The 13297-nt window shown below is 34.7% G+C and overlaps 2 protein-coding genes across 2 annotated transcripts; both read right to left on the bottom strand.

The window, feature by feature from the left end:
* Positions 1-304: 304 nt before the first annotated feature.
* On the bottom strand, positions 305-3985 carry LOC25485669 (aluminum-activated malate transporter 14). The gene is made up of 6 exons (XM_013614941.3): positions 2745-3985; positions 2492-2632; positions 2070-2342; positions 1764-1885; positions 1498-1641; positions 305-1192 (listed from the first exon to the last, which is right to left on the bottom strand). The coding sequence occupies exons 1-6, from the start codon at positions 3028-3030 to the stop codon at positions 548-550; spliced, it is 1611 nt and encodes a 536-aa protein (XP_013470395.1). The 5' UTR covers positions 3031-3985; the 3' UTR covers positions 305-547.
* A 187-nt stretch (positions 3986-4172) lies between these two features.
* LOC25485668 (calumenin) lies at positions 4173-11939 on the bottom strand. Its single transcript, XM_013614940.3, has 7 exons — positions 11284-11939; positions 10508-10610; positions 10330-10395; positions 8440-8613; positions 8238-8334; positions 4667-4803; positions 4173-4572 (listed from the first exon to the last, which is right to left on the bottom strand). The coding sequence occupies exons 1-6, from the start codon at positions 11825-11827 to the stop codon at positions 4678-4680; spliced, it is 1110 nt and encodes a 369-aa protein (XP_013470394.1). The 5' UTR covers positions 11828-11939; the 3' UTR covers positions 4173-4572; positions 4667-4677.
* Between the last annotated feature and the right edge of the window lie 1358 nt (positions 11940-13297).

Raw genomic sequence — 13297 nt, 5'->3', positions numbered from 1 at the left:
GAAGTATTAGGTTTATAGTAGTACCTTTTATTTTGGTAATTCAGCAGTAGTACTTTGATTCACTAGTTTTTTTCATGCTTGGTATTTTATAAATGGATATTTTTTATGATATGATTTAACTTGCCATAAGTATGCTAATTTTTCATGCTTCGTACAAAAGTAATGTCAATTTGGTCACTGAGACTGTGGTATGGTTGCTAAGTTATCATTTTGATATTGTTGACTAATCTTATTGCCAAAATTATTGTTTAGTGTTGATTGCTTGCAACTTGTTGCGACTATTGTTACATTTTATTCCATTGATGTTTCAAAATTAACAAATAAAGGTAGTTGTTGTGTCAGAGTTTTCATGTTCAGAATATTTACTAGCTAGTTCTTTGGATCCCTTTAGCATTGGATAATTAGGACTCAGATCTCAAAACTAAGACTTAAGGGCTATAATGTACGCAAAAATTACTTGCCGGGATACAGTACATGCCTTATTCTGCCCTATGTAGAAGGCATAAAATATAACTTTGCTAATGGGATGATAGACATCTAGCAACAATTATTCTGCTCCATAAGAAGGCAAGTCATTATCAACTATATTCATTTTCGGTCTCTCACAAGTGACAACAATATTCTCATCATCATCACCATCTCTGAACTCTCTAAAGTGTGACATTCTTCCCAATTCTTCAACTTTATCCATAACATGATCTAGTTTTGCCACCATCTCCACTAGCATAGAAGTGAAAGCAGCAAAGGGCAGTGCTTCTGAGAACTCAAGGCTAGTGATGATAATTTTACTAAGTTGTGGCCTCAAAACCTTCTTCTGTCGTTGTCCTTCTTTTATTTGTTCTCGGGAGTGCTCTTTAGATTTACTTCCAACTGGGGAACAACAATCACTTTTAATACTTGATAATGAGAGTCTTGTTTCTTCTTCAAGCCTGTTGTCATTATGTGCAGTTGCCTTAGTTGATATTTTGGGGGTTCGACTTCGACTATTCCTTGAGCCTAGTAAAAGTTGTGGTTGCGATTTCAATGCATTGTCAAGGTCTTGTAAAACTTCATTGAGATTGTTTGAGAGTATTTGAAGGGAAAACTGGTGTTTTTTCCTTATGCTGTTGGCCATTACCCTTAGCACTTTTGATACTTCTTGTGCAAGTCTGATGCAAGAATCTTTGTATAGATCACGGATTGACCTTGGTGTCTTCAACAACCATGGGTTAAATAATACATAAGTTAAAGGTGCAAATTCAAACTTCAAATAAGAGAGTTATATTTTATACCAAAGGTTATTCCGATAATTATGAAGATGCTAGCCAATAGAATAATGTAGACTATTGCATTTCATGTTTAATTTACAGACAAAATGACCTTGAACATCATTATAATCCTGCATATAGATCTTAATCAATGATTTCTATATTAAGTTATAGTCATCCATGTACTATCAATACATGACCGATAATCTAGGATCACAATGATGAACCTTATCGATAGCTGATTTAGTACCTGAATTTCTGACTGCAAACATCCATGTAGTGCTACAACAGTGTAACTAAAATGGCGAAGAGAAGCTCCTACTTTTGCATATTGCTGCCATGGGATTCTCTGGCAGCATTTTGAGTATCTTGGCTCCCAACTTGCTTGCAATGCCTGTTTAATTCAACACTGTAAGATCTTCTGTTACAAAAACAAATTCCTGATATACTTTTTTTATAAAAAATAAAGGGAAATTCCTAGTATACTTTACTTGACAAAAAAGGGCACAGACTTACCAGTGTTTCATCCCTAGCTTTAGAATCTAAAACGGCCTCATAGCACTTGTAAATGGGATCCTCTGATGAATCATCTTCATTTGCTTGTTTTTTAGAATCAGAAAAATATTCCACAACAGTAGCTGCATCATTATTTTCACCATCAATTATATAGATTGAGACAATAGAACTATAGTAACTTTTTTCATCTTTATTTTTTTATTGGTATCAACTTTTTTCATCTTTAATTTACAAATACTCTTCAGCAGTTCTTGTTTCACAAACATAAGCAATATTCTTTAATGAAGTGGTGACCTGGCTTTTTACCTTCTACAGAGTTGGCTAAGCCTTCAAGTTTTGATATGGTGGATTTATGAAGGTCTTCCCCTGACCAATTCGGAAATACAAATAGACTCATAACAAGACAAAGACCAACGCCGATGCATATAGTTGAGATGCGATCTTTTGCCATCTTCAAGACATTATCAACACGGTAACTCGATACAATTATCAAATTAAAGGTCAAGAGAAATACCATAACACCATAGTCATAATTCTTCTTGATATAGGGAATGAATCTGACAAATGTAGCTGCAGCTCCTGCAAACAAACAGTGAAACAATGGCCAAGAAAAATATTTAGGAAGCTCCAGCCACAAATTAAGCTTCTCTTAAAATGTCAACAAACAAATGTAAGTACTACTACTAAAGCAAGAGTCAATTTTCTTTCATGATATAATAAAGACTTACCTAAAAGAAAAACCGCAGCACCAATGAAAATTGCTCGAAAAATCTGATCAGGGTTATCTGCAAGATACTCAATAAAAAATGCCAACAATCCTGCTAACGAAGTTCCCAATCCTCTGTTTAGTCCTTTGCTTAAAGTCCCTCCTGCAATCATAACTGATCCTTAATACCTATGAGATTGTGATATAAACACATAACAATAACAAAATGATAATAATGATGATGATGTCATTGAGAATGAGAATAGCCTGTCTACCTACAGTGAACTCCATGACCACAACCACAGTCATGACAGCCCACATAGCATTTGATCCTATCCCTTTGAACAAAGGTTCCATTAGATACAGCAAAGATACTAGTGCTAAAGCAAGACCAACTTTCAGAGAATGGAGTATCCTTCTTGGATCATCTTTGCCAACTTTCCAAATTTCCCTCCTCACCAAACCTGGAAATCTTTTCACTTTATCAGCTAAACTGTAAATGAATTTCCAATGGCTTGAGCATGTCTTAGTACTGTTGGTTTCAGTCATTGAAACTTTCATGCCTAAAGTGAGGTAGTCATTAAAAGATCCAGTTATTATAGAGGGCACGTTAGCCTTACACAAGGTGACAAGAAGGAATATTAAAAACAGTAGGGACAGTTTTTTTATGTTTTTCCCTTGATAGTGGATACTAGATTGTATAATATTTTTAGAACAGATTAAGATAGTTCCATGATATCTAGCTGTTTGGCCATTGCAATAACGATATGTTTATGAAGAAAAAAACTGTGATTATTGTTATTGTAAAGTAGATAAAAGGCACAAAATGTATATGTTTATGCTGGCTGCACTGCAGCCCTTTTTTATTGGTGACTGATCCAACAATACATGTTGTCGCTCATGTTACTGCTTTTATGTTTATGGTTAAATAACGTCTACCATTTTTATTATTTAAATCTACGGTGCTTAGGTTACGATCATGATTACTTTTTAAAAATATAATAGCATGACCTGATCTATTGTTGCCCCCATTATGTTGTAAAGTTAAACTAATGTGGACGCCTACTAGCACAACAGAGTGCTGAATTCATTAATTTGCTGGGATGGGAATGGGTTTGAATTTGTATGGGAGCATATTTTAAGTTATAATCGTAGTACAACAAAAAGTCCCACATTCCACCCTCATCAATTTATTCAGTTGTCTTTTAACTAAAAACAAGACCATAAGAGCAGCTCACTCAAGAATCAAAGCAGGCAGTATCTTAGAAAGAAAGTGTCTCAAACATGAATCCGGAACATTGATGCTATAAGGAACGGCATACGCCACAAACATATTTCATCTTGTCCTTGCAAACATATGAAGCTTTTTTCTTTTAATCAGTACCCTTTAAATTTTCTTATTTGATCTCCAACATTTTCAAAAATGACTATCTTTAGTTCTGTAATCTGACAGTGACTAAAATAAATATTAATATAATGACTAAATATGAACTCAATTAAAAAAGTAAGGCTTTGAGATATCAAATCAATAAAGCCTTCGAACTCCTTGCGACTCATGTATCCTGCAATCCGATGATCACAGATATACTTAGAGGAGTTTTACTCAACTTTATCAAGCAGAATGCATAACTGATGGGCATCTTATAAACTTTTTATGGGGTACATCCTTCTCATAAACGCTTAGTAAGCAAAATGAGTGCGAATTGGGTTCAAAAATAAATCTTTTAGTCCATCTAGGAACATGACGGTCAAATTGGTCAATATAGTTATATGGTACATGTGTTATCCATCGAGAACTGAGTGTAACACTTAATTAATGACGGCTCATCCAGTGTGATTTGAAAATCTGTATATATCATTCTAATTTTACAATGAAGTTAAGATCCTATTACCCTCCAGATGATCTAGGTGTGACTCCATGACAAGCCATGGTGGATCCTATCAGCAACAGATAATATGAATGGAAAGAAGCAACCAATGTTGCCATTCCCAAAAACCCCACCAGGATTGAGACTAGCAACCTAATAAAGGCAAAACATCAAAACTCTGCCATCTCATAACCTTCAAATTTGGACTCCTTGTCACTGAAATTGTTTCAATATTCTGCAATCGATGATCATTAAAAACATTATAATGGAAATCTTCACTAAATGTAGATTAAGATTTGAGATAGATGCGGAAAGTTAATAGTCCTCACCTAACATGAATTTATCGGAACTCATCATGGTAATCATTATATTCATCTTCATCATCGTTGAAAATAGCACTATAAAATACATATGGATTCTCGATCATCTCAGGCAAAGTGAGCCGCCCATCTTTGTTAACGTCTGCCTGTTATAAAAGTATACGATGGTTACTGATGAAATTAATGCATATAATGCAATTCAATAGATGCTGGCGTGCTTTTTGAACTATCAGAGTTTAATGAGATGTATGTTACACAACAGTTGTTGAAGGGCATGTTGAGGCCATAGTCAGGAAACTTAGTTCAATGCATCTAGTTAAAAACGCCCAACATGTAAATTAAGCACGACAATGTAAACCCTCCAAAAGCATAAATACAGATCAATCTACAATATTTCGTAATTCATATCAGAAATACACCCTAAGATATTATAAAAGGAAACATTGGTTAATAGTGCATTGTTAAACAAAAGATATGTACTTCCCTGCTTTCCCACCAAAGGAGTATTTACTTCCTCTCTCATGAACCAGTATATCATATTCACAAAAACAAGTTCTCTAGGCAGCTGGGAATGGAGATGAATCTAGCTATAGTGATCTATGCGCTCGTCATATCAGAAATAACATTATTATTCTACCATAAGAAACTATCATAAACATATGTGCAGTGTGCATATTTCTACAACTAAACCATAATTGGAGAAGAATAAATGGATGATAAAATCGATTTACAAGGTCCCGCAAGAAGCTATAACAATTAAAAGGAGCAATTCATCTTAAAAATAGTTGCAGACAAAACACACCAAATATTCTCATTCTGAAAGAATGGGAACTCATCACCGACGATTCATATTTTGAAGAGATCGAAGGGAAAGTAGGATTATCAATTGCAAGCTAAGATCCTACTTTTCTTAAAAAATTAAAAAAAAAATTAAAAAAACTAAAAAGTAGCAACCAGTATGGTATCAGCAATAAATATCACAAAGTGCAGCTGGTATTACCAATCTTCATGGTTGTAGGCAGAAGCGTTACTTTCTAACAAAAACATATAACATTGTTGTTTCTGATATGTTGGCTAACAAAAACATCTAGTGACAGAACTCTTAGCCCTTCTAATTCCATTGAGGATCCAGTAGTGGAAATGACCCAAGGGAGGCTCGCCATATGATGATATGGCAGGTTTATTCTGAAGAAAGAGAGCTGAGGCAACGGGTCAGAAGATGAACTAGTTACCGACGTATTCCAAGTAATTCTGTTAGAGAATGGGATTATAAGGTGGGAAGTAGGGTGAAGTGGTGGGGTCATTCATGCATTTGCTATTGAGTTGGTAATAAGAGAATATCTCTGGTAGGAAACTTAGGCTCTGGTTTTCCTTTCATTGCTGCTGTAGAGCTTTTGAGCTCCTTCTTGTCATTCAATAAACTCAGTTATATTAATTTTATGTGAGTTCTATCATCTATCAATAGTTTTTAAGAACTTTTGTCTCAAGGTGAATATACTATGGCATAGTAAGTGTGATTGACACTGTCTATTACTAGAGTACACAGTAGAAGAATCCTTCATAGTAGAGAATCAACAATTCACACTCATATAGTGAGAGAATTGAGTCGGAAAGGGTATTCTAACTGTAACCACCTGCTTTAGACGGTGGAAGGGTCGTGAGAAAAAGAAGAAAAAAATTATAGTAAGGAGGCTAAAAGGGAAAAAGAGGGGTAAAGAGTTCACAACAAATGATTGAAAATGGGACTGGATGGGAGGTACAGGTCACATGAATAACCTGTTCTACATTTTTTTTCTTTTTGTTTTGAGTGTTTCAATAAGCTTTCTGATTCCTGGGGACGGGGAGTGAGGGAGATTCTGTGTTAGAATAAATCTGTTTCTTTACTCAGGATTTAATCCAATATTTATTACAATCAAATACCAGGGTTTGTTTGGAACGCATTAGGTCCATTAATAGTATGGGAGAAAGAAATCTGAAACTTTACACAAAAAGGAGGAGTTGTCCTTCAAGGATAATCCCTTTCACATTGGATTTATGGATTTGCTCAAAAATGCTAACAACTCAGAAACATCGGTCATCCCTTTCATCAACCTATTCATTTATCTAATTAATGCCTTCAGAAACTTCTCAAGCTCAAGAGTTTCTGGAACCTGACCCCCATAATTTCCCATTAGAGATCCTGATAAGTTTCAAAAAACCATTTTGATGGCAGCAGCTAAGCAATAATCTATGTTGTTGCCTGCCCGTTCTGATCTGTACCCCACATAAGAGAATGGCTGATGCACTCGATATTCCTTGACTTCACCAAGTGAAAAAATGAGTTTAGTTTGAAAATTTTCCAATTTACATCACCTCCGCGAATCAAATTATTGAGATTAATTTGGGCCTGGCCCAATAGGTTAGAATCATGTTCCTCTTTCTTCTTTTCCTAAGCCAGGCCATCTTGCTAGCAAGATGAACCTTTGGTGCATCTCCAGTGGTATCAACCCATTACCTACCTCATGTGAGCATGAATTCGGAAACTCCAGTGGTTGCATTGTGGGGGCGCAACCAGACTCCATATAATCCACAACTTTTAGATGTTTCCGCATGAACCGCTGTTCCCCTTCATCCTAAATCTTAATTTCCACTACAATTCCCTCAGCCTCAAACATCTCTACCACTTGGTCATTCTGGAATTGATTTCATCCCTGTATATAGTTCTTGCATCTATGAATGCTTGTCAGGATTACTTTTTCTGCCCAAGTAAACCATTCCAATGATTTGGTCCCGAGACTCCCAACACAGGTAGATAGATCCACCTTTCTTTCCCAAGAACAGGCCTCTCCCCTGTCATAACCCTTGTTCCTTTCAATGATTTCGAAGATCTGCTAGGTCGAATGGGGTTAAGCCTCCCCCAATACGGTTCCCTAATCCTAATTTTTCTAAAATATAATAACCTGGTTTTCCCTAACATTCATCTATTTATTTATCTAATGTACCGGCTCTAACTAACCATTGTAATTTGTAACTATCAGCAGTAATTATTTTGGTTGTCTTCCCTTTATCCTTCCAAGAAAATACCCACCTGTCCTAACACAGCCACTCATTCAATTACTTGCTCAAAAAGGGACTTACAAAGTTACTTGCACACTTTCACACGACTTAATTAGCTAAAACTTTTGATCTGTTTTTATTTTGGCTTCTGAAATATAATTATGGTTAAGTTGTTTTGTACATTTCTAATTTGAAATAGTTACACCGACCATTATACTGAGAGTTATAAGGTGGATGGTCATCGGTTCAACTTCCCCCACTAACATAACACACTAACAACTACCATCTGGTTTTCAGATAACATCAAGCAGTGAACATCCTTTATATTATACATTTCAGTTACTTCTAATTATGATTCTGAATCTTGCAATTTGATGTGATGCGATGCAATTTATAGCTAAAAATTAGCTCCATGCTTCACCGTTTGAATTGTGATTTGATAACTATAGACCTATGGGCATTCCTGTATTCATATGACTTTACATGAAAAAAATAACACCTTTGACAACAAGAGTGTAAATTATTGTATGGTGAAATCCAATACCTGTGAAATGATATATTCTGATTGTTGCTTTGCATAATAATGCTCGGACGGATGGAGTTTCCCAATTATAGGCAGTAGTTCAATATCCGATAACAACCTGTACAGAAAGAGATGAAAATCCAAAAGTGAATGATAGCATACGATAAGGAAACTACCATAATGTTTCAAAGAAAGTACATTAATGATGAAAAAAGGAAAATACCCATCACCATCTTGGTCAAGCTGAGCAAACAATTTTCTAGCTGGAGCATCCAATGAATTATCAGAATGATGGGAGTCATTGTGACTTTCTTCGTCATAGTTTCTTACCAAATCAAAGAGCCCATGGAAAAATTCTTTGAAGTTGACCTTCCCATCTCTGTCTGAGTCTCTTTCTCTATAAAGAAATAAAGGGATGCATGAGCATGAGTACCCCAAGGCAGCGATAGAAATAAGATAATTGTATATACTGAAAATCTCTCATTCACTTCAGTAAAAAAATTAACAAATATAAAATATAAATATTTCCCATATTTCTAATATTGGGCACAATTACCTACAAAATTTATTTAAATATTACAGTTTCTCCTAGAAGAGGCCCCTGACTGCAAGGCAAAATTCAAAAAACAACCATGGATCTATCACTTACAACCCATCGGTTTGAATAGCCCAACAGATGATTTAAACATTCAACTTTTTTTTTTAAGCTAAATTAGCCCACCCAAATTGGCACCGGAGAGAATCGAACCTGAGACCTTGAGGAGGAGCACACTCTCAGATCTCAAGTCAATACCATCAGGCCAACCCAAGTGGGTTTTAGGTGACCGCAAAATATCCAGTCTTCAGAGCAAAGGTTTACAATCTTAGTGAGATTAAAAATGACCCCGAGCATTACTAAGGATATATTAGACTATGGATATATATATTAGTACCTTATACAACAAATTACATTGCATATTTCAGAAGCATACGCTCATATATCCCTCATCTTTACCAGCACCTAGTTAATGGATGTTTCTTTATTTAGACTAGAAAGCAAGAAAAAGATAAATAAAAGTTATTTAAACATCATCGTCGTCATCTATATATTGATGATCCCCTTATAAGCTAAATACCTAAGCCAGATGTGTGTGTTTGGAACCAAGGTATACGACTGTATTGTTCTTCATGACACATGCCAAACATCTGATCCCACAGATTGCAAGTATCTTGTGTGAATCTAAGAAGTCTAAGTTAAAAGTTTTACCAACTTATTTGTAATAGTGGGGTACAAGAGTTCCCACCTTCATGGGAAACTGGCAGTTATGTCGTTCACAGCAACGTTTTATGCCCAAGAATAAATTTTCTAACTTTGTAACATACGTGGAAATCCATATTTTTTGAAAATCCGCATTGCTGGGAATAATTTTCACAGTCATGAAATAAGCACCCCAATAAAGAAGGGCAAACCCTCAGTTTGGCAGCAACGTATCTGTGATTAGGGAAGATTTTACCCCATTTCTTTGTAATACATATGACATTACTAACAACTATATTGTCAATTAGTAGCTATTTGGGAATAGTAAGGATGGGGCAGTATATAAATAACAGGTGGGATTGAGAGGGAGATCATCTTGTCGTACTGAGAGATGATTGGGGCCCTTGGGCATAAAGAAATTCAATTTAGGGAGATTTCAACCCCACATTTTTTGTAATGCATATCAGGTTGCTAACAGCTTTTCTATTTAAGATTGTGAATACAGCTAGAGGTCCTAGTTTTATGATAAAAGTCCAAACTTGTTCATCAGCTGCGTGTGTAGAAGGCCAAATGTGAAATGTAATTCATTATCAGGAGAATGAATTGGTTTCTGGTCAGTAAGTAACATGACATCTCAAAGTCGCTCTCTGGTCAGTAAGTTACTGTATATAATATGCCTTTATATTCATACATATATTTGTTAAATAAATTGTCAAAAGATACAAATTATATACTTAAAAATTGATTAAACTAATAAATGTACTATACAGGGGACTACAAACATGTTAGGGTAAAAACTTTCCAAACAGAAATAACTTATTCTTTAAGAAACCAATATTGAGCTGTGACAGTTTCTATGAGAAATGAGTTACCAACCTGATTTCCTCCTTGCACAACCATTGTTGAAGCTTTGTGCTGTTGCTATCAGCTGGGTGCAGAAAGCTAAAACAAAAGAGAATACAGATAATTGTTAGCTCAAATTGAAAAACATCATAAACTAAATATGCAAGTGTAAACAACAAGGCTTCGAAACAAAAATAGCAGAAAAACTCACTCATTGAACTCAGTTAAGTTAAGAACACCATCTCCATCTGCATCAGATGCATTAAAATGCTCTTCTTTCCACCAACCCATATCATAGCCAAAAGATTCTTTATCTGAAAAATTCAAGACAAATTAAAACACTCAATACACAATGCACCACAGAGACAGTAATCACTATAAAAACAAAAGTGAAAATCAAAAGTTCACTGTAACGACAATTGTGGCATACTGACAAGAACAACAAAAACCAAGCCTTATCCCACTTAGTGGGGTCGTATATATATATTAAATTACGGCATAATATTCTATCATAAACCATATTTCGATCTAACTCATTAACATCTAGATCTTTCTTAAAAGTTTCTCTTATGGTTTTTTAGGTCTATGTCTGCCTCTAGTGATCTGATCTACTTTTCTTACTACAAAATCTACAATTTTTCTCTCTACATGCCCAAATCACATAAGCCTAGTTTCCACCATCTTTTCTACTATAGTTGTTACCCCAACTCTCTCTCTAAAGTAGTCATTTCTAATCTTATCGTGTCTAATCTTACCACACAACATCATCTCCGCTACACTTATTTTATTCTCATGTTGATTCTTCATCCACAGCTCAATACTTGAGATGTCTGATGTCAAACACTACTCGGATATATACGGTTAAATTTAGTAATTACTTGTAAATTATTACTATAAGGTTAGTGTTTGATATGAAACAAAGAACAGATCTAGAATTAGAAAGTAAGTAAAAAAAAAAAAAAAAAAAAAAAAAAAAAAGAAGGTTACCAGCAGATTTAACCCAACTAGGAGGATCATACTCGGAGAAAGAAACAAAACCATCATGATTCTTATCATGAAGTTCCATTTCTCTTTGAGAACGATGAAGAACCTCTCTATGAGCTTGTTGAAGATTCCACATAGTTAACTCATGAAGATCAACAAATTGATCAGCAGGGTCGACATCAATTTTGGGAAAAAGAAGAAGAAGTCTAGATGTAACATTGAACTTATCTTCATCATTGATGAAGTCTTCAGCGTTCATGAAGTCTTCCCACTCGGGTTGGGATTCGTGAGGAGGAGCGTGTTGGATGTGTTGTTGTTCCCATTGTTTGTCTTCGCGGTGGCGTTCGAGCTCAGCAACGAGTGGGTCGAAGGGGACGGGTTGGTGAGAAGAATGGGAACGGGATGGAGAGAGTGTGAAGTTGGAACGGAGTTTGAGGCGGCGATGACGGTGGGAAGAGTGGTGATTGTTGAAGGGAGAGTGTGAAGAGAGGAAAAAGAGAACAATTAGGGCTAAGATCGTGTATATCAATACCGACCCTAAACCCATTGCATTTCCAGATTCAAAGAAAATAATAATAGATTAGATAGATCTCTCTCTAGTATAGTTGTGTAATTTCCTTTCAATTCAACTCACATTCAATCATATTCAGAGAGATCTCTTGCATCTATAGTCCTATTTATTTTATTATTTTAATAATCTTCTTTTTTAACTCGCGTTTTCTCTAGTTAGTATATTTTAGTTTTTTTTTATTTTTTTTCAAAAGAGGAAAAAATAAGAAGAAGAAAAAAATAATTGGAAAAACCTAAATAAGAGTCGACAAACCCAACATTCATGTCCTCGTCAGCTTAATTCAGTTGGGTATGAAAAATGCATAAAAATATGCAAGGTTCAGGGTTCAAATCCCGACCACCACAAAAAAAAAAAAACAACGTTCATAACATCTATTAAGTATGTGTTTGGAATAGTAACACACGTCTAGGAAAAAGCCGGAATTTCTAGCTTCATAAAGTCACGGTAAAAGTGACATGGGAAGCGTGAACCATGCATGATAAAAAAAAAAAGTGATGCCAAACACTGCCTAAGAGAAATTATTAAAACAACATATTATTAAAATAACGGGAATTAAGATGGTGGATATTTGTATTAAATATGTTCGTAATTACTATTGTTTTTACAATTTTATCCTTTAAGAGAGAGGAATGATTTATGTTTTCAACATGTTATTGATTGCTGATTGAAGAAAAAGATGTATAGTAAATAGGAGCATGTATGTAAAGAAATAATTAATGTAGCTGAAAATGGAAAATAAGTCTTACAAAAAAAATTCTCAAAATGTCTTATAATTAAGGACGGAGGTAGTAAAAAACAACTTATAGGATATGCAAAAGCGGAATGTTAGAACCACACATTTTAACATACATTTTCCAACACACTCTTTTATTAGTTAAAATTCACATGGTCCCACCCAATCATATGGCTCCCTGTAAATTTAATGGATCTCATGTAAATTTTAATCAATCAAAGATGTGTTGAAAAATATATAATAAAATATGTATTGTTAGCATTTCTATACGTAAAAACAATTTAACTTTAAAACTGCACCTTAAGAATCTAAAAAAAATAAAATGAAAAATTGCACCATGAAAGTAAGTTAAAGAAAAAAAGTAAAGCAAATGTTAATGGGTGCCATACGACACTTTTAAGTTTTAAGTAAGTTAAAAAAATTGGCTAAGTATTTTTGGTCCCTTAACTATTTAGGTAGTATCGCTTTTGTTCCTGAATTAAAAATTGATTTATTTTGGTCCCTTAATTTCTCTCTGTTACACATTTTGGTCCTTCTTGTTAGTTTTAATTCAAAAATGTTAGATTTTCTTCATCCTCTTCTCCTCTTTTTCATCTTCATATCATCTCCATCAACCTTCAACAACAAGAATCCCAGAAAAAATTTCAAAAGAAAATGAAAAAAACCTAATGTTTTTGAATTAAAACTAACGGAAATGACCAAAATGTGTAACG

The sequence above is a fragment of the Medicago truncatula genome, chromosome 1 (genome assembly GCF_003473485.1).
Source record: "Medicago truncatula cultivar Jemalong A17 chromosome 1, MtrunA17r5.0-ANR, whole genome shotgun sequence".
NCBI classification, from domain to species: domain Eukaryota; kingdom Viridiplantae; phylum Streptophyta; class Magnoliopsida; order Fabales; family Fabaceae; genus Medicago; species Medicago truncatula.
The sequence above is the reverse complement of the archived record's forward strand: the minus strand, read 5'-3'. Positions and strand labels throughout refer to the sequence as shown.

Excerpts from the sequence above, each read along its gene's own strand:
- LOC25485669 (XM_013614941.3), bottom strand. The coding sequence starts at position 3,030 with ATGAAAGTTTCAATGACTGAAACCAACAGTACTAAGACATGCTCAAGC. Across the intron at positions 2,343-2,491 it reads TGCTGCGGTTTTTCTTTTAG|GAGCTGCAGCTACATTTGTC; the intron begins GTAAGTCTTTAT and ends GTTTGTTTGCAG. Across the intron at positions 1,193-1,497 it reads GTTTGCAGTCAGAAATTCAG|ACACCAAGGTCAATCCGTGA; the intron begins GTACTAAATCAG and ends TGGTTGTTGAAG.
- LOC25485668 (XM_013614940.3), bottom strand. The coding sequence starts at position 11,827 with ATGGGTTTAGGGTCGGTATTGATATACACGATCTTAGCCCTAATTGTT. Across the intron at positions 10,396-10,507 it reads AACTTAACTGAGTTCAATGA|CTTTCTGCACCCAGCTGATA; the intron begins GTGAGTTTTTCT and ends CTTTTGTTTTAG. Across the intron at positions 4,804-8,237 it reads CAGAATATATCATTTCACAG|GCAGACGTTAACAAAGATGG; the intron begins GTATTGGATTTC and ends CTTTTATAACAG.